The following is a 25,933-nucleotide window of genomic DNA, read 5'->3' on the forward strand; positions in this document are numbered from 1 at the left end:
ACTTAACTATAAATATTTACTTGCTTTCCTTAAACGCCTTAAAACTCTTACATATCTTTCCAAAACCAGATCACATTTAGCACACAAACAGACCTCACAAACCCTGGCATCTCCAGCGGCTGTTTCTTTCTCTGAAGTGCTCATTGTAGCTGCCTGGTAATTTGTAAACAAAACTTGATTTCCTTGCGGACTGATAAAAACGGTCCACCCCTGTGGCGGCCAGGCAATCATCTGTGGATAGTTCCACTAGCTTATTTTACTGTATAATGTACTAGTCGCTATCATTTACAACCAGTGTGTGTGTGTGCCATCAGAGATGGAGAAAGAACTGCAGAAATGAACCCTGAGTGTCTCACCCTGCCATGACCAGCACGGATTTGACAGCTCTCATGCCAAAGTCATAGTGATCCTGCTGGGAGAGCTGCTCGCTGCACAGCTTGTACATCTGAGTCATCTTCCTCGCCAAAGTCTTACTGGACTCAAAGCCCTCTGAGTACAGGATCACCTACAGCGAAAAAGGAGAGAGAATCTGTTTTAAAGCTGCATGGGTTTTCAGATCCAATATACATGAGGGCCACTTTTATTTATTTTTTTACAGTTACTGCAACAGTTAGCATACAACTTGGTAAATGCATATACCCAAATTTTTCTGAAAGATATAAGCACAGGTGTGTTTCTTTGTTGCAATAAGCCATATTTATAAATGTACATATATTACAGTTTATAAATTCTGAAATCTATAAAACCAACAAACACAACAAAAGCAGGTCTGTTTCTGACCATGCCCATCCCTTTATGACCACCATGTACCCATCCTCTGATGGCTACTTCCAGCAGGATAAAGCACCATGTCACAAAGCACAAATCATTTCAAATTGGTTTCTTGAACATGACAATGAGTTCACTGTACTAAAATGACACCCACAGTCACCAGATCTCAACCCAATAGAGCATTTTGGGATGTGGTGGAACGGGAACTTCATGCCCTGGATGTGCATCCCACAAATCTCCATCAACTGCAGGATGCTATCCAATCAATATGGGGCAACATTTCTAAAGAATGCTTTCAGCACCTTGTTGAATCAATGCCACGTACAATTAAAGCAGTTCTGAAGGGGAAAGGGGGTGAAACACAGTATTAGTATGGTGATCCTAATAATCCTTTAGGTTAGTGTATGTTAAGATAGGTCAGTACAAGGTATCTTAAAAATAAGGCAGCTCAAACACGCATCTACTGTAGGATAACCCTGTCCTGGAAACCGCCCCTTGAAGTCGTAAAGGGATAGTTCACCCAAAAAAAAATCTGACATCATTTACTCTCATGTTGTTTCAAACCTGTATAAATTTCTTTGTTCCAACGAACCTGAAGGAAGATATTTTGAGGAATGTTTATAACCAAACTGATCATGAGTCATATACACTACCATAGTAGGAAAAACTAATACTATGGAAGCGAATGGGGCTCATGAACGGTTTGTTTACACACATTCCTCAAAATATCTTCCTTTGTGTTCATCAGAACAAAGAAATTTTATACAGGTTTGTAACAACATGAGGGTGAGTAAATAATTTTTTGGGTGAACTATCCCTTTAAAGTCTCTTTTATTATCTAACCTTCAGCATTTTTATAAAAATTTTTATGGTGGAACATGTTTAAAGTTCCTCAATTATGAAATAAAGTCAAATATAAGTCAGCTATGCAGAACACTGCTATTCAGATTAGTTAATAAAAAAGAAAATGATGCCAACTTTAAAGCACAGTGGTAAACATGGTAAAGTAGGCTAAATCGGGAATCTGTTATAAATATAAATGTTTTACAATATCTGGCCTTTTAAACAAGACATTCAACATTCTAACTTTTTATACTGTATATTACTGTACAGAATTTCTCCAACAGTAAAAGATTCAAATCTCCTCTATTACACAGCGGTAGCACAGCAGGTTCTCACAGCACAGCACTCTGGTGAACACAGGTGAACAGACAAAAGCTTTTAATGAGATAACACATCAGGTGGGCAGCACCATCCCTCTCTGTGCTGACCTCTCCACCTCTCACCTGCTGTAGTTTATCATGATTACCGAGATCAGACAGAGCGGTTTAATCACACACCTCTGCGATAAGAGCGTAGTTGGGGACCATCATTGCTATGGGTCGGAATAGAGCTTTCAGGTTGTCTGGGAGTTCAGTTCTGCCTGCGTATCCGGGATTCATGGTAATAAAAGCTGCGCACGTCATCACCAATTTTATCTCTCTCCCTTCAAACATGAATCGAGGCAACTGCAGCAGGGAAACACAATACAGACAGTTTGTAATGCAGTTGCACACAATACCTATGATTTGGGCGAGTGAATTATTCGTGAATGTGTTTACCTTGGCTGCTTTAGCGTTTCTGATGGTGATGAGTTGTTGAGCAATGACAGACAGCACCTCGATGTTAATGCGATTGAACTCGTCAAAGCAGCACCAGGCACCTGACTGGGCCAAACCGCTGAAGAAGGTCCCCATCATCTGAAAATACAAATATATACTTATATTTGTACTCATATTTATTTCCCTAGAGTAAATAATAAAAAAGTTTTACAATTAAGTACAATTTAAAAGTGAGGCATATAAAGAAAATGTTAGAGAGGTTATTTCAGACCCGGCCTGGGCCGGTACAGTGTCCCACACAGCATAAATAGCATTAAATAGCGTTTAGGAATTTAGCATTGACTCTTCTATATGATATATCACTTCTTCAGCAAACGCTGTACTTTGGCCATAAATAAACACAGCGTGGTGGTAAAGCTCTGAGATTGTTTATGCTAGGACTTATGCACAGAAAATTGCACTCTGCTGCCTCCTAGTGTCAAATATAAGGTATTCTCGCATCCTTATGGAACTCCTATAATAAACACTTGCCAAGTACAGAGAATACTGATCAGATTAGGAGAACGAGAGATGAGCACCTTATAGTCCAGTCCATCCGAGCAGTTAAAAACCACACACTGGATGGCTAGAGCCTTGGCCAGGTCTTTTGTGGTTTCAGTTTCGCCTGTGCCCGCTGGACCAGCAGGGGCTCCTCCTAGATCCAGCTGCAGCGCTCCCATCAAACAGAGGTAACACCGATCCTGCAAACGAAAGAAACGGTCAGATACACTAATGTATAATAAGAGGAGAAGTGAATGTTTAAAGGTAATGTAAAGCAGGAAGCCTGTTGACTGCACCGTCAGTGGCGTAATGACCAGACGAGGACAGGCCCCCAGATACTCATATCCATAGATATACTGGGATAAAGCCATCCGAGCCACACAGTCATCCAAATCCGCATCCCAGTAATAACGCAACTGCCTCTGCCATTCAAAATTGTCACTGGAGTCCACCTACAAACACACATACTATCAAAAATAACAGGCGAAACACTTGTGGTAAAGACTATCTGTGACAGACAGGCCACAAGTTGTGATGAGAAGGACAGAAATGAACAAACTTTCTCTTTGACAAGCTCTGTTACGATGTCCCTGGCATGCACATCTATGGTGATCAGAGCTGTGATGATGTTCCGATGAAGACCGGGCAAATTCCCACGGACAAGAGCAGCAAGAGCATTGAGTCTCTGTTTAAACACAGACAGATATTGTGCTGAAAGATCAGGCTGGGTCACATTGTTTAGTAAAGGTTTGATGCAGGTATTGCTGGTGGAATTGCATTGCCAACAAAACTTGATGAAGGTCATCTTCGACCAGGAGTTCCAACCACAGAAATGCTGGTTAAGCTAGTTCTCAATGTATCATATTAATATACAGTGTTTTGCGAGTCTTAAGCCACCACCACCAGCTTTGTTATTTAAAGGGGTCATATTATGAGACTTTTTTAAGATGTAAAATAAATATTTGGTGTCCCCAGAGTGCGTATGTGAAGTTTTAGCTCAAAATATCATATAGATAATTTATTATAGCATGTTAAAATTGACACTAGGTAGGTGTGAGCAACAATGTGTTGTTTTTGGGTGTGTCCTTTAAAATGCAAATGAGCGGATGAAATGCAAACACTGATCACAATGATGGTGGTTTGTTGCAATTGAAACTCATTTGTGCTGTCAATTATTTCTTTCTCTCTGCACTAAATGGCTGTGCCGTGGTTGGATAGTGCAGATTAAGGGGGCGGTATTATTGTAATTCGCCTTGCTACCTACCTCACAAAACAGGCGAAATCTGAACGACCAAATTTTTCACACGCTTGCAGAAAATGGCTTACCCAAACAAAGTTACTTGGTTTTCAGGTTTTCTTGGTTGATATTTTTCAGGTTTTCTTGGTTGATAGAGACACTGGGGACCCAATTAGCACGTAAACATGGAAAAAGTCTGATTTTCACGCTAACCTCTTTAACTACATTTTAATGAAAATCCGTATTTATTTTTGCTATCTGTATTAAGAGACAGCAATTAAAGGAAATGTGTACATAAAATGTAAAAAAAAATAGTTTATGCCTTCCTTGGCACTAAGCACATCTTGAACTATTTTGGGGAGATTTTTGAAGTCAATACATTAAAATTAGAAATTAGTGTTATTTTATTTAGGTTTAAGATAGCAAAGGGATGTCAGACACAACACTTGACACTTCAGCTTATAATATTATTCAGTGTTTTTCAATACTGAAGAGAAACAGTATCCTCACGCACATCCAAGTTAAGTGCGGGTGCAGGATCGACTATATAGTACAAATAATAAACAAGCAAAGATCCGCACACCGAAGAGCTCTCATTCACTGATGAAGGGCCATAAAGGCCCGAAACGTCACTTAATAAAATTGTGAAATGTGAATGGGAGCACTTTGGTGTGTGGATCTTTGCTTGTTTATTAGTTTTTTTAATACTGCCTACAAATTTTTGGTATTTTCTGGCTGTATTTTAATAAAAACACCTAGAAATAATTATTTATTGTTATACCACTGGGCTGTTAAATGTTTTATTCTGATTGGTTGAGAAATGTTTCACTGGCATGCATTATTTTTGATAAATGCACACCTGACCTGTCAAATGTCTTAAATTATACAACAGTTCTTTCTGGTTCTCGAATCTGATTGGCTAAGAGCTATGCAATATTGCTTTGGTTCTCATACGTACCGAATCTCACTAAGCAAACGTTCAAACAGGCGCTATCTTTACTAATCGACTGTAGATTTAAATATAATAAATATATATTCTCGCTGGAAACTAATCTTAAAACTACACTTTGTGACCAAGAAACGTTAATATAAAGAAACGCCTATCCGTCCATTGAGTTATTATGAGATTCAAAGCAGTCGAAAGTGTTACCTGTCATTCTGGCAGCCCTCAAATGCGTGGCGAAGAAGTAGTTCTCAAACAAAGAGGCTTTTAAAATAACTCCGTTGTTGTTTTCTAGTTTTCGTTTTTCAAACGTGTGCCGTCGAACTGTTGTCTAAAAGCAATATCGCTCTCGGAGTCGTGTGATATAGCTCTATATCATCACGGCTGTGATTGCCTCCAGCACTCGGCCTACGGCCTCGTGCCTCTGGCCTTATCACAGCCGTGATGATATAGAGCTATATCACACTCCTACTCGAGCGATATTGCTTAAATAACCACCAGAGCAACGTCTGTGGTAACTGTGGTAAAAGCGGAATAATTGACTGCGCGGTCCATTGAATTATTTAGAAATAATGCACACCCGCAGTGTTATTTTCGAATAATTCAACGGCCCGTCGTCACTTATTCCTTACTTAATATGCGATTGCAAAAACACCTAAATATAACTAATTTTGGCATGGCGGCCTAAGTGGCCAATCACACGAAACGTGTGTTAAACGCTTGGAAATGCAAGGCGCGCCGCACTGCATTTTTTGGGCACTTTAAAAAAGAGCATTGCGGTGCGGCTTTTTACATTGCTAGGCAACCATTGAGGCAGCTGTCTTGTCAGTCAAATATTGAAGCATGAGCCCTCTTTTGCTGTTAATTGTCATATTAGCAGATACTTTAAAAAGAGGACGCTTGCTCTGACCTTGATCGAGGTTGAGAGGTGCACAAACACACAGGAGACAGTGAGTAAGTGGAGTCCGGTTCCTCCATCACCCAAACAAAAGACCCAATTGGACAATGCAAAGACGAGAATGATGTCGGGCGCCTTCCGCTCTCAGCTCTCCTTCAAAAGCAAGTGCTGCGACCAGTGGCAAAAAACACATTTCGGCACGCATAAACAGTGCGCATAATGCTCACTACCCATAGAAAATCAAAAAAAAAAAAACGTGCCTGCAACTGCCATAAACGCATTTGGTGTGATCAGACCCTAAGACCTTTGCTCAGTACTGTACACAACATGGTGTATGGTGGAAGCTAATTTGTTGAAAAATGTCACCTCAAAGTTGGTAAGCTCAAATTCTTGTAGTGCCTGATGGTGGTCATGATCTCCCTCCAGGCAGTTGTCCATGTCCCTGCACCACATCAGCTGAGAGATGGTCAACACCACCTACAGAAAGGACAATGTGAAGTTTGAGCAGGGTGCACATTCACAAACACAGTCTCACCCTGGCCAACACACACCTGTGACGGATGACCGGCCACAACCCACTCCACCCTGGGTTTGCTTTGATAGTCAGCAATTGCAGCCTTACTAAGTCTTCTAAGAGAGGAGAACATGGCCTCCTCCACCTTCCCCAGCCAGTCCTCCACATTTCCACGAGCCTTTAGCCCTTTCCCCAGAGCTACCTACAGTGCACACATAGTTTAGATGCTATAGGATAGATACACTGACATCATGTATGGCCTATGGCTACTCACAAAATGAAAGGTTTTAGGGATTTAAACTGTATTTAAATGCAGCAGGAATTATTGTGAGTGCAGGATAACCACGTAGTGAACAAAATTTTATATTTCTTATAAATTATCACAATTCGATTTTAAAGACCAAAGATTGAAAAAATTCTGACCGTTTCACCCTCAGGTGACACCATAGCTAAAATGTCATTATTGTGCTGTTTCCCCATCTCGCCCCCTCCGGACGTAACAGGGGACAGCTGACCGAACTGCAGTTGGGAAATAGCATCAAAACACTTCCTCAGATGAGGCTGCACAGCCTGAGGGTTTCGCGTCTGAGCCAATATCTCCAATAGTTCATCATTTGACAGGAAGTAGAACCTGAGCCACCCAAAGAACACGAAAGAGTCCACCATCAATGCAAATCAGCATTCTGATGAAAACCTGTGTGTGTGCGTATGTGAGAGATTATAGGCACCTTGGGAAGACCACTCTCTTGGACTCTAAGTAAGCCTCCAGGCATTTCTGAACCTGCTCCAGTAACGCATTGTTCTTCTGGAAAATCTCCAGAAGCCCTGAGGACACAAAGTTTTTGATAACTTAATGCATTTTTTGTGCATTCTATCTATAGCTTTTCTTGTTTATGGTGCCGATACTCTTTTTGGGACTAAAATATGCATTTTTAAGATTTTGTAAGTTTAAATTTAACCAATCAGGGTTTATGGGATTTCTGATGTATTCTGTCAGACCTGCTTGTGTGGCAGCACGTAGGGCATTGGGCAGACAGTTGACCTTCCTCATGATCTCTTTCCAGGACTTGTCCACCTGTAAGAAAATCTTAGACTCAGCAGGCAACTGTCTCTGGATGTCAGGAGCACTGAAGATACTCTCCAAGTAAAGCCAGTTTCTCTGGCATGCCAACCACTCATCCTTGAAACAGTATAAAGGGAGGAAAAAAAGAGTATATGACATGCACATGACATTTATGATGAAAAACATAATACCTGACACATTAACCTAAATGAAGATTAATAATGAGGATCACCAAGGTCTGGCTGAACAGGGAGAGCTGTCTCTGCCACTTGTCTACTCTGGCCTTGATGGGACCGGCATAACGTGATGATGCAACAGTGGCCACATTGACTATGCTGTCATCGAGAAGCACCTACAGCCAGTTTCAGACATAGACAACAGACATTACAGTGTGTAAATATATCTAAAGTATTAAATGTAAACACATAATGGTATTTAAATGTGCAATAGGTATAGTAGGCAACATTAATACAACGCTTTCCAAACACTTCACCTGAATATCATCAGTGCCTCCTAGGATAAATACATCCTTGGATTCCCGATGAGGCAGCACCACAAACTCTGTTGTGTTCCACGATTCCTCAGTCTAACGAAAGAATGCGTGTGCATGAATATACAGAAATGTGTGCATGCTGTAAAATGTTAACTAAGCTAAAGGTGTCACCTTTTTCAAAATGTTCTCCAGAGATGCCTCTCCTGAAGCTTGTCCTGCCACCTAAGCATTTGAAAGGATTATGGGTATGAACAAACAACAATCAGTAATTTATTCTTCTTTTAATAGGAGGCAACTCAAAAAAAACAGTGAATTGCCTATCTAGAGAAGCTGTCACTGAGGCAGTACACTTTTGTACCTATAGGGTGCCAAGTTTGGCACCTACCCGTATCCCTACTAATCTGTACCTAAATGATATACATATTAGGACCCGTTTAGAGGGTACCGTCCTGCTGACAGTTTTGTACCCTTTTTCTGAGTGTAGACATTGTTTTTAAAATATTTCAAGAAGCTCACAATTGCTCAAAAGGCAGTTCATTAGTTATTGAGAACTTTCTCATACCTCCTGTATTTGTGGGCCAAAGTTAAAGATGTTGAGTTCTTGAAGGGAGGCGAGAGTCAGTGGTTCCTCCAACAGTTTGGCCTCCACAATGACCTCCAGCATCTCCCAATGACGCGCTTTCAGACATGGGTTATGCAAGTCTGTGATTACCGGTAACTACAAAATATCAAATTAAAAATAGATTTCTTTTACTTTGCAACAATGCAAAATAGTAAACACACTACAAAAATAAATTTAAAATGAATTGAAAATACACACAAATGCTTTTACCAGGTCTACTCCACAGTTCTCCACAAACCAAGTGCAAAATACGACAGAAACCAACTTAAAGGCGGGGTGCACGGTCTTTGAAAGCCAATGTTGACTTTTGAAATCACCTAAATAAACACGCCCCTACCACAATAGAATATGGACCTTGTTTTGATAGACCCGCCCCACACACACACACACATGTAAGCAACCCAGGGAACGATGACGTTTAGTAGACACGCCCCTTAGTGCTGATTGGCTACAAGTGTGTTTTGGTACTCGGCCCGACTTCCTTTTCCAAAGTGTTTTTCAAAAATCATGCACCTCGCCTTGAAGTTTTCAACTTAATTTCAACTGTATATTTAGAGAATGATGATACAATCAGTACCTTTTCTCGCATGCCCTCCACTTTCTGTTTGAGGCAGGGCACCACGTTATTTGGTGGAAGTCCTTTCTCCAGCTGGCTGACACATTTGGCAAACTTGTTCACCTGCCTGCTCAGCAATTCTGGGTCCAACTCATCAAACTTACTCTGTAACAAAGAGATCAATGACATTTAGAGGAAACTTTTATTTCGAAATGGCCTCAGGTACTCAATTTAAAGGACAAATTTACGCTGAAGTTATCAAGCTTAAATTGCCTTTGTTTAAAACTGTAATTATGATAAGCATGGTATCTTCAACACTGTGAGATTTGACCTCAAACTTTGGGTAACATAAGTAGGATTTACCCCCATCTAGTGGTGAAATAGTATTTTGCATTCAAACGAATTGTGCTCTCTAGCGCCTCGCTTTTCCAAAATGTTGCAACTACGGTAGCCGTTATGTAATAACTGATCTCCTTGTACGTTTCAGCTAGTTCACGTGTTCTGAATGAAAAAGGGGTGTGGAAACGCGTTGGTAGGCTAGTGCTTTTCATCCCTCTCTGCTATTATAGTTTATCAGTATACGCACAACCGGCGCAACGTCATAGAATGTCTCTGAACAGGTTCACGCCCACTTTTGGGGGAAATCAGACTAGACCTTCCATTGACTTCCATTCAAAATAGCGGAACAAAGCAACCTTCGTACAAAGCCGGCAGCCGTAAATAACTTATGAAATCACTCAGATTAAACATGTTGAGTAATTATCTGTCCACCCTGCCTGCCATAGAGCGCGAAAGATACATTAACATATTTAATTTGGTCAATATAAAAACATGTCTCTTTCATTCTCCCAGCATCAAATTTGTGTAACAACGCTCCCTATTGGCCAGAGGTGTCTTACCCTGACATTTACTCGTACCTCATCGAGTCAACAGGGAAGCAAGTGAATGATTTTACTTCGTATTTGAAAGTTACTTCGTATTTATTTATTATGTCTTTATATTTAGAGTAATGAGGGCACTTTTCCGTCCAGCAATACAACTAACTGGCTTAGCGATATTTCCAGCAATCACTGGATGGCGTTGTTACACAAATTTGACGCTGTGAGAATGAAACGGACATGTTTTTATATTGACCAAATTAAATGTGTTAATGTATCTTTCGGGCTCTATGGCAGGCAGGGTGGACAGATAAATACTCAACATGTTTAATCTGAGTGATTTCATAAGTTATTTAAGCCTGCCGGCTGTGTTCCGCTATTTTGAATGGAAGTCAATGGAAGGTCTGTTTTTTTATCCTCCAAAAAGGGGCGGTGACGAAATTTACAATCAAGTTCCCGGATGTGCCGGTAGTCCGTATGGCAGAACGACATGGAAGCCTCCTTGGACTTACCCATTCAATGTAATTAAAGAGAAGAAATTCTAAGCTTACAAAGAAAAGTCAGATCACTGGCAGAGGTCATTTGACACCAACAAGGACATATTCATGAATAAAGACATTGATTTTGATTAATAAACCCTAAAACCCTACTTACTGTCCCTTTAAGTGGTAGCCAAACCCCTAGTAAGATTGATAAAGTGTAGTAACTAATCAAAAATAATATTTTAGAATATTATTAAAAAAAATAATTTTGTGTTTCACATACCTTTGACCAGAAACTGTGTAAAAATCAGTTGGAACTGAAATGACTTTGCTTTGGAATAAAAAGCCCAAATACAAACTTTGCATTCTTATTTCAGAAGACCACCACACCACATGCAGAAGCATGCATGAGTTTGTATATTTTGTTAGCATTTTTTTTTTACTATTTTATAGGGCTGCTACTATTGCTTTTATAATTTATCAAATTGTAACTTTTTTCTATATTTAATTAGATAGAATCCGAATGTTTTAAGCTTTCTATTGAAATCCCATAACATAATGTTTTACGTTTAATAAGAGTATAAAAATAGTCACATAATACAAAATTGTGACTTTTTATGTGTGTGTTATTTAGGAAAAAATATAATGATTCAAAAATATAAAATATTGCCCTTTTAATATGACCTGCTCCCAGCTGTTCTCTAAATTATCCCACTCTTCCAAAGAGTCCCAGAGTAACTGCTTCAGCTTCACTTCAGCGCTCAGTTCCTCCAGAGCTTCATATTTAGTCACCTCCACCTGCCCAACACAACAAATGTACACAACTTACAATTATATAACACTCAAACAAATTATAGAATTTATGATGACCATAAGTAATTCTAAACGTTCACCAAGGCTTAACAAACTACAACTACATAAGATGACATTTACTGTAATCCATGAGTTCTGGTCATCCTATCTAAACAATCATTTACGGCATCTAGTGGACAGAAAGCCACACTGACCTTGAAGTTCTTCTGGTAGGTTTTGTATTGGAGGGATTGAGTGTGAAGCTCATCAGTGGTGATCTGAATATCTCCCAGCAGCATGCGTACATTTGAGCGATCTGCATTTATGTCAAGGAGTTGATGGTTCTATAGAAACATAATCCATAATTAATAACTGAAACAACAACTGACATGCTGTATATTATTCCTTATCTTATCCTTAAAGGGACACTCCACTTTTTTTGAAAATAGACTCATTTTCCAGCTTCCCCTCTTGATTTTTACCTTTTTGGAATCCATTCAGCCGATCTCCGGGTCTGGTGGTACCACTTTTGGCATAGCTTAGCACAATCCATTGAATCTTATTAGACCATTAGCATCACGCTTAAAAATAACCAAAGAGTTTTGATATTTTTCCTATTTAAAACTTGACTCTTCTGTAGTTACATCGTGTACTAAGACTGAGAAAATTAAAAGTTGCGATTTTTTAAACTGATGTGGCTAGGAACTATACTTTCCTTCTGGCGTAATAATCAAGGACTTTGCTGCCGTAACATGGCTGCAGCAGGCGCAATGATATTACGCAGTGCCTGAAAATAGTCCCTTTGGTAACTTTTTAATAGCAGGGGACTATTTACGGGAACTGCGTAATATCATTAATAATATATCAGAACTCTTTAGTCATTTATGAGTGCGATGCTAATGGTCTAATCGGATTCAATGGATTATGCTAAGCTATGCTAAAAGTGGTACCGCTAGACCCAAAGATTGGCTAAATGGATTCCAAAACGGTAAAAATAAATTGTTTAACTCAAGGGAGCTGGAAAATGAGCCTATTTTTTTTTTTAAGTGGAGTGTCCCTTTAATGCAGCACAGCATGTTCTGATATAAAGCTAGCGTTATTTCTTTTCTCCTTTCTTTTACCTCTGCTTGTGACTTGACTTCTTGCACTTTGTTGTTAAGTTCGTTGATGTCTTGCTGGAGGTGTTGACAAAATTTCTCCACATTAGAGTCCCACTCTGCCGCCGCCTTGTCAATGCTGTTCCTTATGGCACTGACACACGGAGGCAATGTGGCGTACACGGCAACATCTTCAGGAGGGGTGGGGACAGAGTAACACTCAATCAACTTGTACATCTGACAGACAGTCTCAGTCTCCTCTTCCAGCATCTCAATCTGAGTGAATAAGAAGAGTAATGCCTATGAAAAACAGCTATTAAATATTTGATACGAATAATCAGTACATTGAAGGAATAATTCACAAAAATATTTATTTATGCAAAAATTTGACTCTAGACTGATTCCTACCCTCTTCTGAATCTCTTCCAGGAAGTTGAGAGAGTTGACATATTCATTGGTTGTTGTTGGAACTAAATCCAGTTTGAACTGGGCATCCTGAACCTCTGAAATGATGTCGTCCATCTTTTTCTTTGCCAGACAAGGCAGGATGTCATTAATGACCTGGAGGATAAAATGGCTCAAAGTTTTGCCAAAAGACTTGTCAACACACCACACTCTTCATTAATTATCTGGGCTGTGCTATTATATTAATCTATATTCATACTGATTATAAAAGTGTATTTTATTTGTGCCTTTTTCATAGGAATTTTAAGAGAAGAATCTGAGAAAGATACATTATTTATGACATTTCTGAAAATCTCTGTAGGAGAACATTTGAGCAACACATTAGTAAATGTATTGTTAAGATTGCATTAAACAAAGCAATACAGTTTTCAGCATGTATTCACTTGTTAATGTTAGATAATGCAATTTTTCATGTTTGTTCATGGTGCATTAACTAATATTAACAGTAAGAACTTTTGATTTAAAAAATGGATTAGTAAATGCTGAAATTAGCATGAACTAACATTAATAAAAAACGTATTGAAAAAAAAGAGGAGTTCAGATGCAAACATGTATGGCTGTCCTACAGTATAAATGAAGATTTTTTATCAGGCTTGAATCAGGCCCTATTTTCACAAATGTCAATTTTGTCATTTCATCGGATTTTAACAAATTTGACTGCAAAACATTGTAAGTTCACGCAAGCATTTTTGGCAAAAATCTCCACTTCTAAAAAATGCAATCTTTTGGCAAGACAATAGTTGCAAAATGCAAACATTGCAAATTATGAAACAAAGACATGGGACACAAGGAGTGATCCACAGTCGTTTTTCATGCTGTCTGTCATCCAATTCATCTTCCATACACTTAGAGGACTTTGCTGAAAAATGTATTTAGTGTATTCTAGCGTATGAAGCAGAGATATTTTTTGATCATATAATATGTGCCAAGAGCATTTGGTTAATATCATTATCAAATTTTTGACAGAGGTGGCGTTTAGTTTCTTTTGCATCTGAGCTCCTCAATTGTTCGTTGTAAGTTCATGTTAGCTAATTCATTCATAATAAAAAAGATGACACAGGGGGACACAAATAAAAGTATTTTTTTACATCCATGCATTTGGCAATCACTTTTATCCAAAGATTTATAGATTTAAGGGCCATTCACATTATAACGATAGCTATAAAAATTGATTTAAAAATCGTTTTATATTAACTCTTTCCCCGCCAGCATTTAAAAAAAAAGTTGCCAGTCTTTTTATGATTTTCATAAAAGTTTAATGCCCTCCAGAAAATTTTCCTATTGAACCTACAATATATCAAATGAAAAAACAGACCCTGTGCTTTAAAAAAAAAGTTTCATCCTAACTTCATTAGTTCTTTTTGTATCACCTCTTAAATATGGGTAGGTTTCTTCAAAAATATCAAAATTTTAGCAAAAAGCTGAGATAATTCCATAGTGAAGGACTTTTTGATAAAACTCAGATTCAGAGCGCTGATCAAATTTTTGAACTGTTTGCCCTAAGGGGATACTTTCAGGTTTTATTAGTTGGGTAATATGGTGGATAATTGCGGATAATTGCCGGAGAAACTCTTTATTGACGAGTTAACTTCAATATGTGTCAATGGCAGGGAAAGAGCTAAAAAGAATAGCGGAGTTCAATATAACGATAAAGATACAATAAAGAATATCATTGGGATCCCTTTCGGAGCGTTCTTTTTTTTCAACTGATGAACAATAAACCATTGCTAGCCATTGAAATATATTTAAACGTTCAGATTGACTGTTTAAAGCAACACTATGTAGTTTTCATGTAAAAATGATTTACAGCTCCCCCATATGGTTGAAAAGCGCAACAGTGCCTGGTATCAGACACTCTTCTTCAGGCAGGGGGAGGGGCAGGGCTGTGTTTCCTACCATCCACCACCACTTTCAGAGTGTGCTTGTAGCAGCTAGGAGGCTGCTCAGGTTGCAGCAACAGTACAATTTGTCCAGTTAAAAGTTGTTCTATTACTGAAATAATTTTAGAGACATTATTTAAAGGCAAAAAAACTACATAGTGTTGCTTTAAAGTTACACAAACGTGGCATGTTGAGGACATCTGCTGGGTATACCCGCTGTATAAATGCAACAAGAAAAGCATATTTATACATTCCATGACATGTGAAGAAGTGTTTTATTAAAAAAAAATGCAATATTAGTAATGTCACTGGAAGTAAATGATTTGTGCGAGTACTGCACCTAGCGAGCGAATCAGCATAAAGTTATCATTATCGTCCACTAGTGTTAACCCTTATTTAAGCAATATCGCTCGAGTAGGAGTGTGATATAGCTCTATATCATCACGGCTGTGATTAGGCCAGAGGCACGAGGCCGCAGGCCGAGTGCCAAAGGCAATCACAGCCGTGATGATATAGAGCTATATCACACGACTCCGAGAGCGATATTGCTTTTATACAACAGTTCGACGGCACACGTTTGAAAAACGAAAACTAGAAAACAACAACGGAGTTATTTTAAAAGCCTCTTTGTTTGAGAACTACTTCTTCCGCCACGGATTTGAGGGCGGCCAGAATGACAGGTAAAACTTTCGGCTGCTTTGAAGCTCATAACAACTCAATGGACGGAAAAGCCGTTACTTTATATTACCGTTTCTTGGTCACAAAGTGTATTTTTAAGATTAGTTCCGTCGAAAATGTATATGTATTATATTTAAATCTGCAGTCGATTAGTAAAGATAGCGCCTGTTTGAACGTTTGCTTAGGGAGATTCGGTACGAATGAGAACCAAAGCATGAGCGGACGTCAGTGTTCACTCGCCCCGCTGACCACCGCCCTCTCTGGGCTACATCTCTGAAAGGGATTCCCTGGCTCTCATGTTGGCCTTGTTTGTTTATGATCGTCAAAATGAGATCAAATCAGCAGTATTTGGTGTCATGATCAAACTATTACTTGTTTTTTAATTCATATTTAGTGTCTTTTGTGTTGTTATTGTTTTGGCGCGAGGTAAAAGTTAATAAAACTACTTGTATAACGTTACTATTGCTTTCTCATTTATTCTTAACGTGATACGAGCACTCGATTATTATTATTAAACTTTGTTCTGGTCAGTACTATATAAAACGGTGTTTTATAAGTGTCAGAGATATGTTTTTGCATGCTGCTTATAAATATACCAGTGGCCAAATCTCATAACATGTTTTAATAGTCAGGTCACGATAAAGTAAATGATCAATGTTCTGATAAGAAATATAGCTCCAGAAAAAAAAACGAGTGTTTATATTCCTCTTTCCAAGTGTTAATAATCCACACGATGTGACAAGACATTTCTCCCATTAACTTTAACGTAACATCCAAGAGCGCTGATCTTTGACGGAATAACTTCTGATTGGGGATTCACAGACTGATTTATGAGCTAGTTAACTAATGAGACAAACGGAGAGTGATTCAAAACAGGGCGTCTGTGTTTTTCCATTCAGAGGTGAGCCTGCTTAGGACCTCCATTCACTAGGTGGCGGAATGATACGAAAGGTGAAGAGGTTACAGTGCCGATATCAGCACAATATCGCACGGGTCTTAGCCAATCAGATTCGAGAACCAGAAAGAACTGTTGTATAAATAGTTATATAGCATTATAGTTATCCTTATAATGTGAACAGCCCTTTATAGTGCATTCCAAAGCATATATTCTATCATAATGTGTGTTCCTGGAATTGAACCCACACCTTTTGCGTTGCTAATGCCATGCTTTACCACTGAGCTACAGAAGCAAACTTTTTAAAATAATCTTATTTATGTATGTTTCTGTAAGTGTGTGACCTCTAGGCAGCGTAGCGGGGATGGTATGAGTTTCTGCTTCAGTTGTGTAGTATCCACCAGCAGAATTCCCAAAGGTCTTTTTGGTTTAATGGCTAAACTTTCCTTATGCTCTCGATGATGTTTATCCAGACTGCTTGCAAAAAACGCAACATCTGCATAATACACACACACACACACACACCATGAAAGGTGTTCAGCGATCATGATTTTGATAATGTTAATCATTATGATGATGATCTACCATGATCCTGTTTTTTAAGAACCTCCAGGTCCAACTCTTCATTCTCTTTGTAAAACAGTCTGAACGGCTCAAATGTAGAAGCAAACACATTTGCAGCATCAAACGCAATCTGGATAGATTGCTATCAGAGGGGAAAAAATCATCAGCTTTTCTAAACAATATAAAGCTGAAGTATGCTATTTTTGTATTTGTAATAAACATTCACTGTTTCTTTTTCGAACCTTAATATTGAGAATGATGCTTTGCAGATAGGTGTCATCCTCCAGGATTTCCATAAGACTAGGGCCATCCTCAAATGTCTTCTCCTCTACCTGAAACATCACACACAAGCATGCACAAACAGAAATAAAGTACCCGTCTTTTGACTCAGACGAGAGTTAAATTATAAAGGCGTGTGTATGTTTGGGCAGTTTAACCTTTCTGTTGATAATGGGTTGAGTGAAAGCATCAAAGTAGCTGTCCGGCACCAGGGTATCCAGAGACAAAACTGTGTCCTGAAACTGGCCAGTAATTTCTGCCACACACCCCTGATGTGCACACAAATACATGCATATATCAGATACACTCACAAAGGTCATGCACAAAAAGCACACAGAAACACAAACCTGAAAGTCATCAATAGATGGCTGGTATGATAAGGAGTGTGTGTCCAGCATTAGCTCAGTTATGAACATTGGCTGGTGAACAACATCCACATTCGGCTCTGCAGTGACCTGTAAAAACATCCAGTACACTGTGATAAACTCCAATGTTTTAATTTTTAGCACACATACCTGGAAAAAATAACCCAATTAAAATATGGCATTACGCAGTATCATGTAAACTCAAAAACAAGCTTACCTTCCCGTCAAGATCTTGGCCTGTCTCACTCCCTGTCCAGCTCTGGATGAGGGCGTGTGAAGGTGTGTGTTTTATGTGCTCCTGAAACACACTCAGCAGCTTACTGACCGAGTTGACCACAAGCGTGTGTGTGGTGTTCACGATCAGATAATCAGCCAGCCTGATGAAACTATGGAGAGCAAGGCAGATATTCAACCTATGTAGAGTACATTACAGTAGATTTTGAAACTGACACAAGGTGTGCTGAAATATAAAAATTATCTGATATTTAATCACATTCATGCCATCCCAGATGTATATCCTTTCATCAGATATAATTTTTAGTCATGTCCATGTGTGGGACCCAATATGTTGACGTTTCAAAACAAAACGCGTATATGTCTATTATAAAGGCCGTCATTCCAGTGATATTTCGTCACGAGACACACAAGAACCAATGAGAGTCACAGAGGTGCTTATGTACTACTAACATAAATAAACCACACTATACATTCACTTATCAAGCCTGCATTTAGCACAAACACAGTCATGTGCTAAAATTGTATTAAGTACACTTGAAGTTATTCCACTTTAGCACACAAAAGTACACTAAATACACTTAAAGTTGTAGTTTATTACAATTAATATACAACTAAAATAAATTAAGTACAAAATAAGTTGTTCCCAAATAGCACTCTTAAAGTAAACTAATCAATAGCACACTAAAGTATATCAAAATTAAATCTATTTAGCATACTATTTTTTCACTAGGCTGGTGTCCTACACATAGACAAAATGTGGCAGATAGCTTTATGCAAATAAACTTTGTGTTCAGAAAGTAAGCTATATACAGTCACCTAAAGGATTATTAGGAACACCTGTTCAATTTCTTATTAATGCAATTATCTAACTAACCAATCACATGGCAGTTGTTTCAATGTATTTAGGGTTGTGGTCCTGGTCAAGACAATCTCCTGAGCTCCAAACTGAATGTCAGAATGGAAAAGAAAGGTGATTTAAGCAATTTTGAGTGTGGCATGGTTGTTGGTGCCAGACGGGCCGGTATGAGTTCACAATCTGCTCAGTTACTGGGATTTTCACGCACAACCATTTCTGGGGTTTACAAAGAATGGTGTGAAAAGGGAAAAACATCTAGTATGCAGCAGTCCTGTGGGCGAAAATGCCTTGTTGATGCTAGAGGTCAGAGGAGAATGGGCCAACTGATTCAAGCTGATAGAATAGCAACTTTGACTGAATTACCACTCGTTACAACCGAGGTATGCAGCAAAGCATTTGTGAAGCCACAACAAGCACAACCTTGAGGCGGATGGGCTACAACAGCAGAAGACCCCACCGGGTACCACTCATCTCCACTACAAATAGGAAAAAGAGGCTACAATTTGCACAAGCTCACCAAAATTGGACAGTTGAAGACTACAAAATGTTGCCTGGTCTGATGACTCTCAATTTCTGTTGAGACATTCAGATGGTAGAGTCAGAATTTGGTGTAAACCGAATTGAGAACATGGATCCATCATACCGTGTTACCACTGTGCAGGCTGGTGGTGGTGGTGTAATGGTGTGGGGAATGTTTTCTTGGCACACTTTAGGCCCCTTAGTGCCAATTGGGCATTGTTTAAATGCCACGGCCTACCTGAGCATTGTTTCTGACCATGTCTATCCCTTTATGACCACCATGTACCCATCCTCTGATGGCTACTTCCAGCAAGATAATGCACCATGTCACAAAGCTCGAATCCTTTCAAATTGGTTTCTTGAACATGACAATGAGTTCACTGTACTAAAATGGCCCCCACACCAGATCTCAACCCAATAATCATCTTTGGGATGTGGTGGAACGGGAGCTTCGTGCCCTGGATGTGCATCCCACAAATCTCCATCAACTGCAAGATGCTATCCTATCAATATGGGCCAACATTTCTAAAGAATGCTTTCAGGACCTTGTTGAATCAATGCCATGTAGAATTAAGGCAGTTCTGAAGGCGAACAGTATCAGTATGGTGTTCCTAATAATCCTTTAGGTGAGTGTATATTTGGGATGGCGTAAGTATGAGTAAATTGTTTTATCCTATCTTCATTTGTTCTTTTATCACTTTTTACATATGGGTAAATACAAAATTTTGAACAAATAGCTAAGATAATTGCGTTTTTGTAAAGGACTTTTGTAAGAGTTCAGATTCAGAATAAAAACAGTATTTATAGTACTTATTTTGGATCCGTATATGCTGTGGTGTTTTATAAGGTGGGTAAGAGCGCCACCTAGTGCATAATAGCAGAAATAGGATTGCCGTAAAAACTCGTCTTTGTCAAGGAAGCGTTTTCTCTAAATTGGCGACATATCTCGTAACCAACATGTAGCCAACAAATGAATCTGTCGTGCCAAATCGCAGTGCTAACTCCCAATCAGGGCCTGTTTTTCTTATATACTGTCTTTAATTAAAGACCACCTATTTCATTGCTAAAAAACAGCGTTATTTTGTGTATTTGGTATAATACAATGAGTTTGCGTGGTATATGATTAAAAAACACATTCTTTTTTACATACCGTACATTTTTTGTAGCTCCAGATTTCGCTATCTTCCTGAAATGCTTTGTGTCCTTGATTGCCCAGCTAATCTGAACGTTGTTATTGGTCTCAATACCTCTGATGTCAGCCGGAAATATGAAAGTTCTTACCATGTTTGAAAGATTCATGATAATGTCGGCCAATCCCCAATCCCACCAATCCCAGAAAGTAAACTGTTGCCTGCAATCTTTGTGTTTGTTGTAGTCCAAGAAAAGAAATTTACATAGGAGACGATAACTCATCGTTTACTTTGGGGTTTGTACCTTTTGCATATCGTTAACATGTACTAATACACACTTACACACCTAAGGAAATGTAAAATCCTGAATCTGACACTCTTTGGTGCTCTTTTAAGTACTGTATTGTAGGTTGTTTCACTAACCAAGTAAGGCGGTTGCAATGGTATCTCTTGTTGGCTTGCTGAGTGTAAGTCATCTTTTCAGGTGCGTCTTCAAAGAAAAATCCAAAACCAGATGACGGTAGTGCTTCATTATCTGCAATGCAATATATAAAAACACACACTCATATAAACCACATACTATAACTCATATAATAATAATAATGCTTTCACTGGATACAGTATGTGATCACCAGTTTCCGCATCTCCATAATCAGGCGTGTGTCCAGACTCTTTCAAAGCATTTCGACAGGCACTTCTGGCCACTTCCATCACCAGCTCCCTAAACTTCTCAAGACGAGAGGACACCTAGAGCACAGAGACACATTGTACTATGAATACAGCCAATCACACTACGATAAGGTACCAGCTAAATGACATACTGTAAATATATAATATACACAAACACGCATGCAGGTATCTCTCTCACCTCCTCCAGTTGTTTCTGTTGTACCCTCTGAAACCCCCTGAGTGTATATGTGCGGTCTTTCTCCAGACGGCACAGAGGCATGTCACTAATGTGATGGCACATCTCCCTTATGTCAATCAGTGCTGGTCGCAGAGACTGTAATAGAGACATACCTGTACTTTAATACAGTCTTGCACGGTGTTCAAAGATGAACTTTGTAAGTGTATTTACAAAAAAATGGACATTTAGGCCCTGTCCACACGTACACAGGTATTATTTCTATGCAGATTGGTTTCTCCACACGCAAACGTAGTATCAGGTGACTGAAACCAAATTTTATGAAAACTCCTGCTAGGTTTTCAGAAACTTGGGTTGCAGTATTGTCTTGTAGCTGGTAAAACCAGAGCTTTTGCCTGTGATGTTGTTGTTCGTGCTGAGGCAAGACTCTGCAATGGCTTCTGATTGGCCAACATGGCTTTACGGTTAGGGATATCTCCCCATCTGTTGATCTGGCATGCTCTTGACAAACCAGGTTTTTGCGTGTTCGTGTGGACGCAGAGATTTTATTTAAGAAAGATGGGAAAAATCTGTTTATACAAATACCTGTGGACGTTTGGACTAGGCCTTAGTAACTCTCTGAATGTCAACCGTGTTAAATTATGAATTTGCACATGGTTTGTTTTAAAGCATATTATACAGACCACATAGACATATAGGCAACAATAAAACCTTGATTTTTACAATAGGTGACTTTAAGAGAGACATACAAAATGTGGCTCCCCAGGACCGGATTTGAAAATCCCTGTTCTGTATCATTTAAATATATAAACACACTAAACTTTGGACAAACCTCATTGAGAATAAAGAGATGCTCTTGCAGGAAACGCCTGCATTTTCTGATATTTTTAAAACGCACGTTGCCACGCCACACACGGAAAGCCTTCCACTTGCGGAAGAGGGTGAACACAGGGATCTTCAGAAGCTGCTGGTGATATCTGTATTCCTGTTCCCAGCGGTCTAAAGCCAAACAGTCCACCTCAGATCCACAACAGTGCTTTACCGCATGTGTGCTGATTGTGTAGTAGTCTGACTTGTTGATATTGTCATATGTAACGATCCTGTTAAAAGAATAATTGAAGTTTAAAGACAATGATTTGGTCCAACACAATTTGTCAGGGTGCGAAGTTCGTCACCACATGTTTGTAGCCCGTCATGTGTGTGGTTCCTTTTTTCAAATTAAGTGTTCTGCGTGTCGAGAGATTCTGTGTGCATAACGTGTCTTGTTAAAATAAGTGCCTGCTGCAGATGCGTCCAAAGGGTTTATGATAAAAGAGATGCTCGCGTTTTCAGATACTTGCATAATCTCATGCGTAATTAGAGTTTACTGTTAAGGGAGTGTCTTGCGTGTATTTTGTGAACGTGAGCGTCTCTTTTGTCATAGATGATTTTGACGCGTGTGCATCGGGCACTTGTTTTGACAAAACACGTGGGCACACAGGATCTCTCGACACGCAGAACACTTAATTTGAATAAAGGAACCACACACATGACACTCCAAACACTTATTTTGAATTAGCACCCCTCGGATGAGCAGTCACAAGCCGCCACGAGCCGTCTTCAATTCTGTCAAATTATGACATAGTAGCACATGCCTTGTTTGTTGTTAGTATTACATTGTTGGAATCTTTATCTAGTACATAACTATTATTCGCACAACAAAAAAGTTCATATTTGGTCAACACTAGTCAACAATTGAAGTGGATCAAAACCTTTTCTAAAAGTTGTCTTAAAATCAATACCCAATACCCGTTCTTGTCTTAGGACAACTTTGATAAACGTTTTTGATCCACTTCAAATGTTGACGAGTATATTTGAACATTTGGAATCTGAAGCTGCAAAAAAAATGCAAATATTGAAAAAAATCACCTTTAAAGTTGTCCAAATGAAGACCTTAGCAACTCATATCATTGTTTGATAAGATTTACAGAAGGAAATTTACAAATTGTCTTCATGGAACATTATCTTTCTATCTATATGTATTAATATCCAAATACATTTTGGCATAAAAATTTATTGTATTGCTATAAATGCCTTTGACTGGTATTGTGGTCCAGGGTCACATATGCTTTCAAATATATGGTTTGCAAATACTTTATCACTTACTTAAGGTTATATGGGTCATAATTAATGGATGATTTAGGCACTGCTGATATCATGTACAGGAATCCCAAGTGAGGGCTATTTCGGATGGTCTGCGTGATGTCAGGTGGCGTGCAAATTTTGGCACAAATAACTTCCTCCGCAGAGCTGAACAGCAATGAAGTAGACAGTTGTGGAGAGGGGGTGTGGCTCAGAGGCGATGCAATAACAAGGCAACTTCTGGGTGAGCTCTTTCTTCTTTTAGGAGGGGCTGGGACACTGAAGGTGGCCTGAGTCAACTGCACCTGATATTATCGAATACATTACAAAATTCTGATTTAATAAATAGATTGATATACCCATGCTGTGTAACCTCATCAGTACATTAATGGGAATGCATCAATCAAATGCATGATCAGACCTGTCTGTCTTTGGCATGGTCGGGAATTCTGGGAAGCTGCAGTGGAGAGGGTCCTCTCTCGGAGGAGGAGTGAATGAGCTGGGGTCCTTCGGAGGAAAATGGCATCTTAGGGCTGATGTTGAATTTATGGGTGTTATCGGTGGTCTTGGATTCACTGCGTCTCTTTAGAATTGGCTACAGTTAAACAAATCAAATAATTAAAACTTTTAGCAGACTTGCTATGTTGTTAATGTTTTTTCAGCTGCATGTTAGCATTAAATATATGAATAAATAAAATATTTTGATTATTATAAAAATACATTACGAAAAAAGGTACAATATTTTTTAAATATTTAATTTTTGGTTGTCTTTTAATTTTTTAATATTAAATAATAAAACATTAAATATTAATACACATTGGATTACTGGTAAGTCCCCTGCCTTTAAGAGGGTATTTTTGGAATAGTTGTTACAACAGAAACATAATGGGGTCAATGAATGCATTATCTGATGACTAAAGGTACACATAAGTAGTCATCTGATGGTATTACACTAACCAACATCTCAACTTGTGCTGATCTCTGTGCTGCCCATTGTCTCTCCTGAGCTTTGGTCCTGTGTGGGAACACCAGAGCATCTGGGTTCGGCTGGGGCCGTCTTGGGACTGAGATAAGTCTAGACCTCAAAAGGTCCACATCAACAGGTTTCAGAGAACCTGGTAGATTCATAGGCACAGGTAGAGACATAGCTGTCTCAAATAACTTCTGTTTGCCATGATCTTGCTCTGACCCTGGCTGACTCCTGGCAGTTCCTTTCTCAAAAGAGTACATGACCAAACTTCTTCCCTCCTGTTTTGAGTCGTCTTTACCGCTTCAGTTATACCTTCTTTTTCTGTGAGTTAATTATGACTGAAAAGCAAACTTTATGAAACAGTGAAGAAAACAAAATATTAGTGGCAGAGCTTTGCAATTATTACGGATGGTCACTAAGCAACGTGCAGTAAGTCTCGCGATGTTTTGACTACTAATGATTTGAGTAGTCAAAACATTCGCGAGACTTTTGCACGTTGTTAGACTAAACCCAATCTAAACCTAATGTCAAATTACAGCAACAGTTTCCAAAAATATGTTCATCATATTTTCATATGAATTCGTTTATAAGCAGTTTAAAAAACTTTAAGTTAATAATCCACCGCTCATAGGTAAAACTGTTAGCAACTTAAGCTGCGGACTGTCATATAACGTTACATCAATCATATAACTAAAAAAAATTGATTGAAAGCCCCACAGAATGACATGCTAGTCAGGTGCAGACTAAATAAACTCATAAAATAACTTACATCGACATGTTTTGTCTTAACCGGACAGCTGAATGACGGTTAAACTCTTCTTCTGGGCTGTTTATGGTTGCGTAGCAACGAAGTGTAGGCTACTTCCGCTCAAGCTGACAGCAATTCGCGCTGATGTCTCGTGAACCTACGATTTCGGGCAACTCATTCTTATCCAAAAAAAGAGAAGTTGAGTAAACAAAGCCTAAATCATCACAAAATAATTGATCCATAATCAAAACTGACAAGCCTGCCGATGACAGTGTACCGCAAAATGAAAGACAAATGGAAAAAATGTTAAATACTGCTTCATAAAATAAAGTCTGATCTACAATATTAAAGTTACAAAAAAACGTACAAAAGTTATCAATGGGGCGGTTATACTCTTGTAAAAAAGTACATTTGTACCGAAAGTGGTTCATATTTATTTTTGATTGTTTATTCTTAGCGCCATGTGTCTATATTTGTAGCGAGAACTGTTAATCCATACAAGTTAATCCATACTTTTTTTTTTACAAAAGTATATTTTCTGTACAGATTTATTCACCCGGTTTACATTAAAAATGTGGTGTTATTTAAATAGCTCCTGTGATAAAAGTTTTTTCACTCTTTTAAGGATTACCGAGCGGTTTCCCAGAAAGTGTTTAGGTTTTCAGGACTAGGCCTTATTAATATTAGGTCATTTAAGAAGTTTTTACATACTTTTTTTTACATACCTTACAAAAACATCTTAAGAGAAAATAATGTCAAACGAAATATGTTAAAATTAAAGAGGACAAGGTGTTTTTAAATTAAAGTATCTTAAACATGCATTTTAGTCTGGTACTAAGATGAGCCCTGTCCGGGAAACCGCCCCTACATGGTT

General features: G+C 38.7%; 1 protein-coding gene across 1 annotated transcript in view; it reads right to left on the reverse strand.

The window, feature by feature from the left end:
* dnah6 (dynein, axonemal, heavy chain 6) overlaps positions 1 to 25,230 on the reverse strand; it is a 99,787-nt gene extending 74,557 nt beyond the window's left edge. The window contains exons 1-34 of the mRNA XM_055205484.2: positions 25,081 to 25,230; positions 24,299 to 24,661; positions 23,763 to 23,936; positions 23,366 to 23,646; positions 22,053 to 22,320; positions 21,224 to 21,358; positions 20,988 to 21,102; positions 20,779 to 20,890; positions 17,831 to 17,999; positions 17,596 to 17,703; positions 17,407 to 17,517; positions 17,212 to 17,301; positions 16,991 to 17,111; positions 16,750 to 16,901; positions 12,896 to 13,048; positions 12,512 to 12,763; positions 11,606 to 11,734; positions 11,283 to 11,396; positions 9,260 to 9,403; positions 8,623 to 8,778; positions 8,232 to 8,282; positions 8,061 to 8,153; positions 7,800 to 7,919; positions 7,504 to 7,684; positions 7,233 to 7,329; positions 6,928 to 7,135; positions 6,542 to 6,706; positions 6,357 to 6,467; positions 3,472 to 3,597; positions 3,209 to 3,364; positions 2,951 to 3,112; positions 2,373 to 2,510; positions 2,112 to 2,279; positions 357 to 505 (exon numbers count right to left, since the gene is read on the reverse strand). Of these exons, the coding sequence (XP_055061459.2) occupies positions 357 to 505; positions 2,112 to 2,279; positions 2,373 to 2,510; positions 2,951 to 3,112; positions 3,209 to 3,364; positions 3,472 to 3,597; positions 6,357 to 6,467; positions 6,542 to 6,706; positions 6,928 to 7,135; positions 7,233 to 7,329; positions 7,504 to 7,684; positions 7,800 to 7,919; positions 8,061 to 8,153; positions 8,232 to 8,282; positions 8,623 to 8,778; positions 9,260 to 9,403; positions 11,283 to 11,396; positions 11,606 to 11,734; positions 12,512 to 12,763; positions 12,896 to 13,048; positions 16,750 to 16,901; positions 16,991 to 17,111; positions 17,212 to 17,301; positions 17,407 to 17,517; positions 17,596 to 17,703; positions 17,831 to 17,999; positions 20,779 to 20,890; positions 20,988 to 21,102; positions 21,224 to 21,358; positions 22,053 to 22,320; positions 23,366 to 23,646; positions 23,763 to 23,936; positions 24,299 to 24,571 (4,982 nt within the window). The 5' untranslated portion in view covers positions 24,572 to 24,661; positions 25,081 to 25,230. The remainder of the gene's footprint in view (positions 1 to 356; positions 506 to 2,111; positions 2,280 to 2,372; positions 2,511 to 2,950; positions 3,113 to 3,208; positions 3,365 to 3,471; positions 3,598 to 6,356; positions 6,468 to 6,541; positions 6,707 to 6,927; positions 7,136 to 7,232; positions 7,330 to 7,503; positions 7,685 to 7,799; positions 7,920 to 8,060; positions 8,154 to 8,231; positions 8,283 to 8,622; positions 8,779 to 9,259; positions 9,404 to 11,282; positions 11,397 to 11,605; positions 11,735 to 12,511; positions 12,764 to 12,895; positions 13,049 to 16,749; positions 16,902 to 16,990; positions 17,112 to 17,211; positions 17,302 to 17,406; positions 17,518 to 17,595; positions 17,704 to 17,830; positions 18,000 to 20,778; positions 20,891 to 20,987; positions 21,103 to 21,223; positions 21,359 to 22,052; positions 22,321 to 23,365; positions 23,647 to 23,762; positions 23,937 to 24,298; positions 24,662 to 25,080) is intronic.
* Positions 25,231 to 25,933: the final 703 nt, after the last annotated feature.

This window comes from Misgurnus anguillicaudatus, chromosome 3 (assembly GCF_027580225.2).
Source record: "Misgurnus anguillicaudatus chromosome 3, ASM2758022v2, whole genome shotgun sequence".
Classification (NCBI taxonomy): Eukaryota; Metazoa; Chordata; class Actinopteri; order Cypriniformes; family Cobitidae; genus Misgurnus; species Misgurnus anguillicaudatus.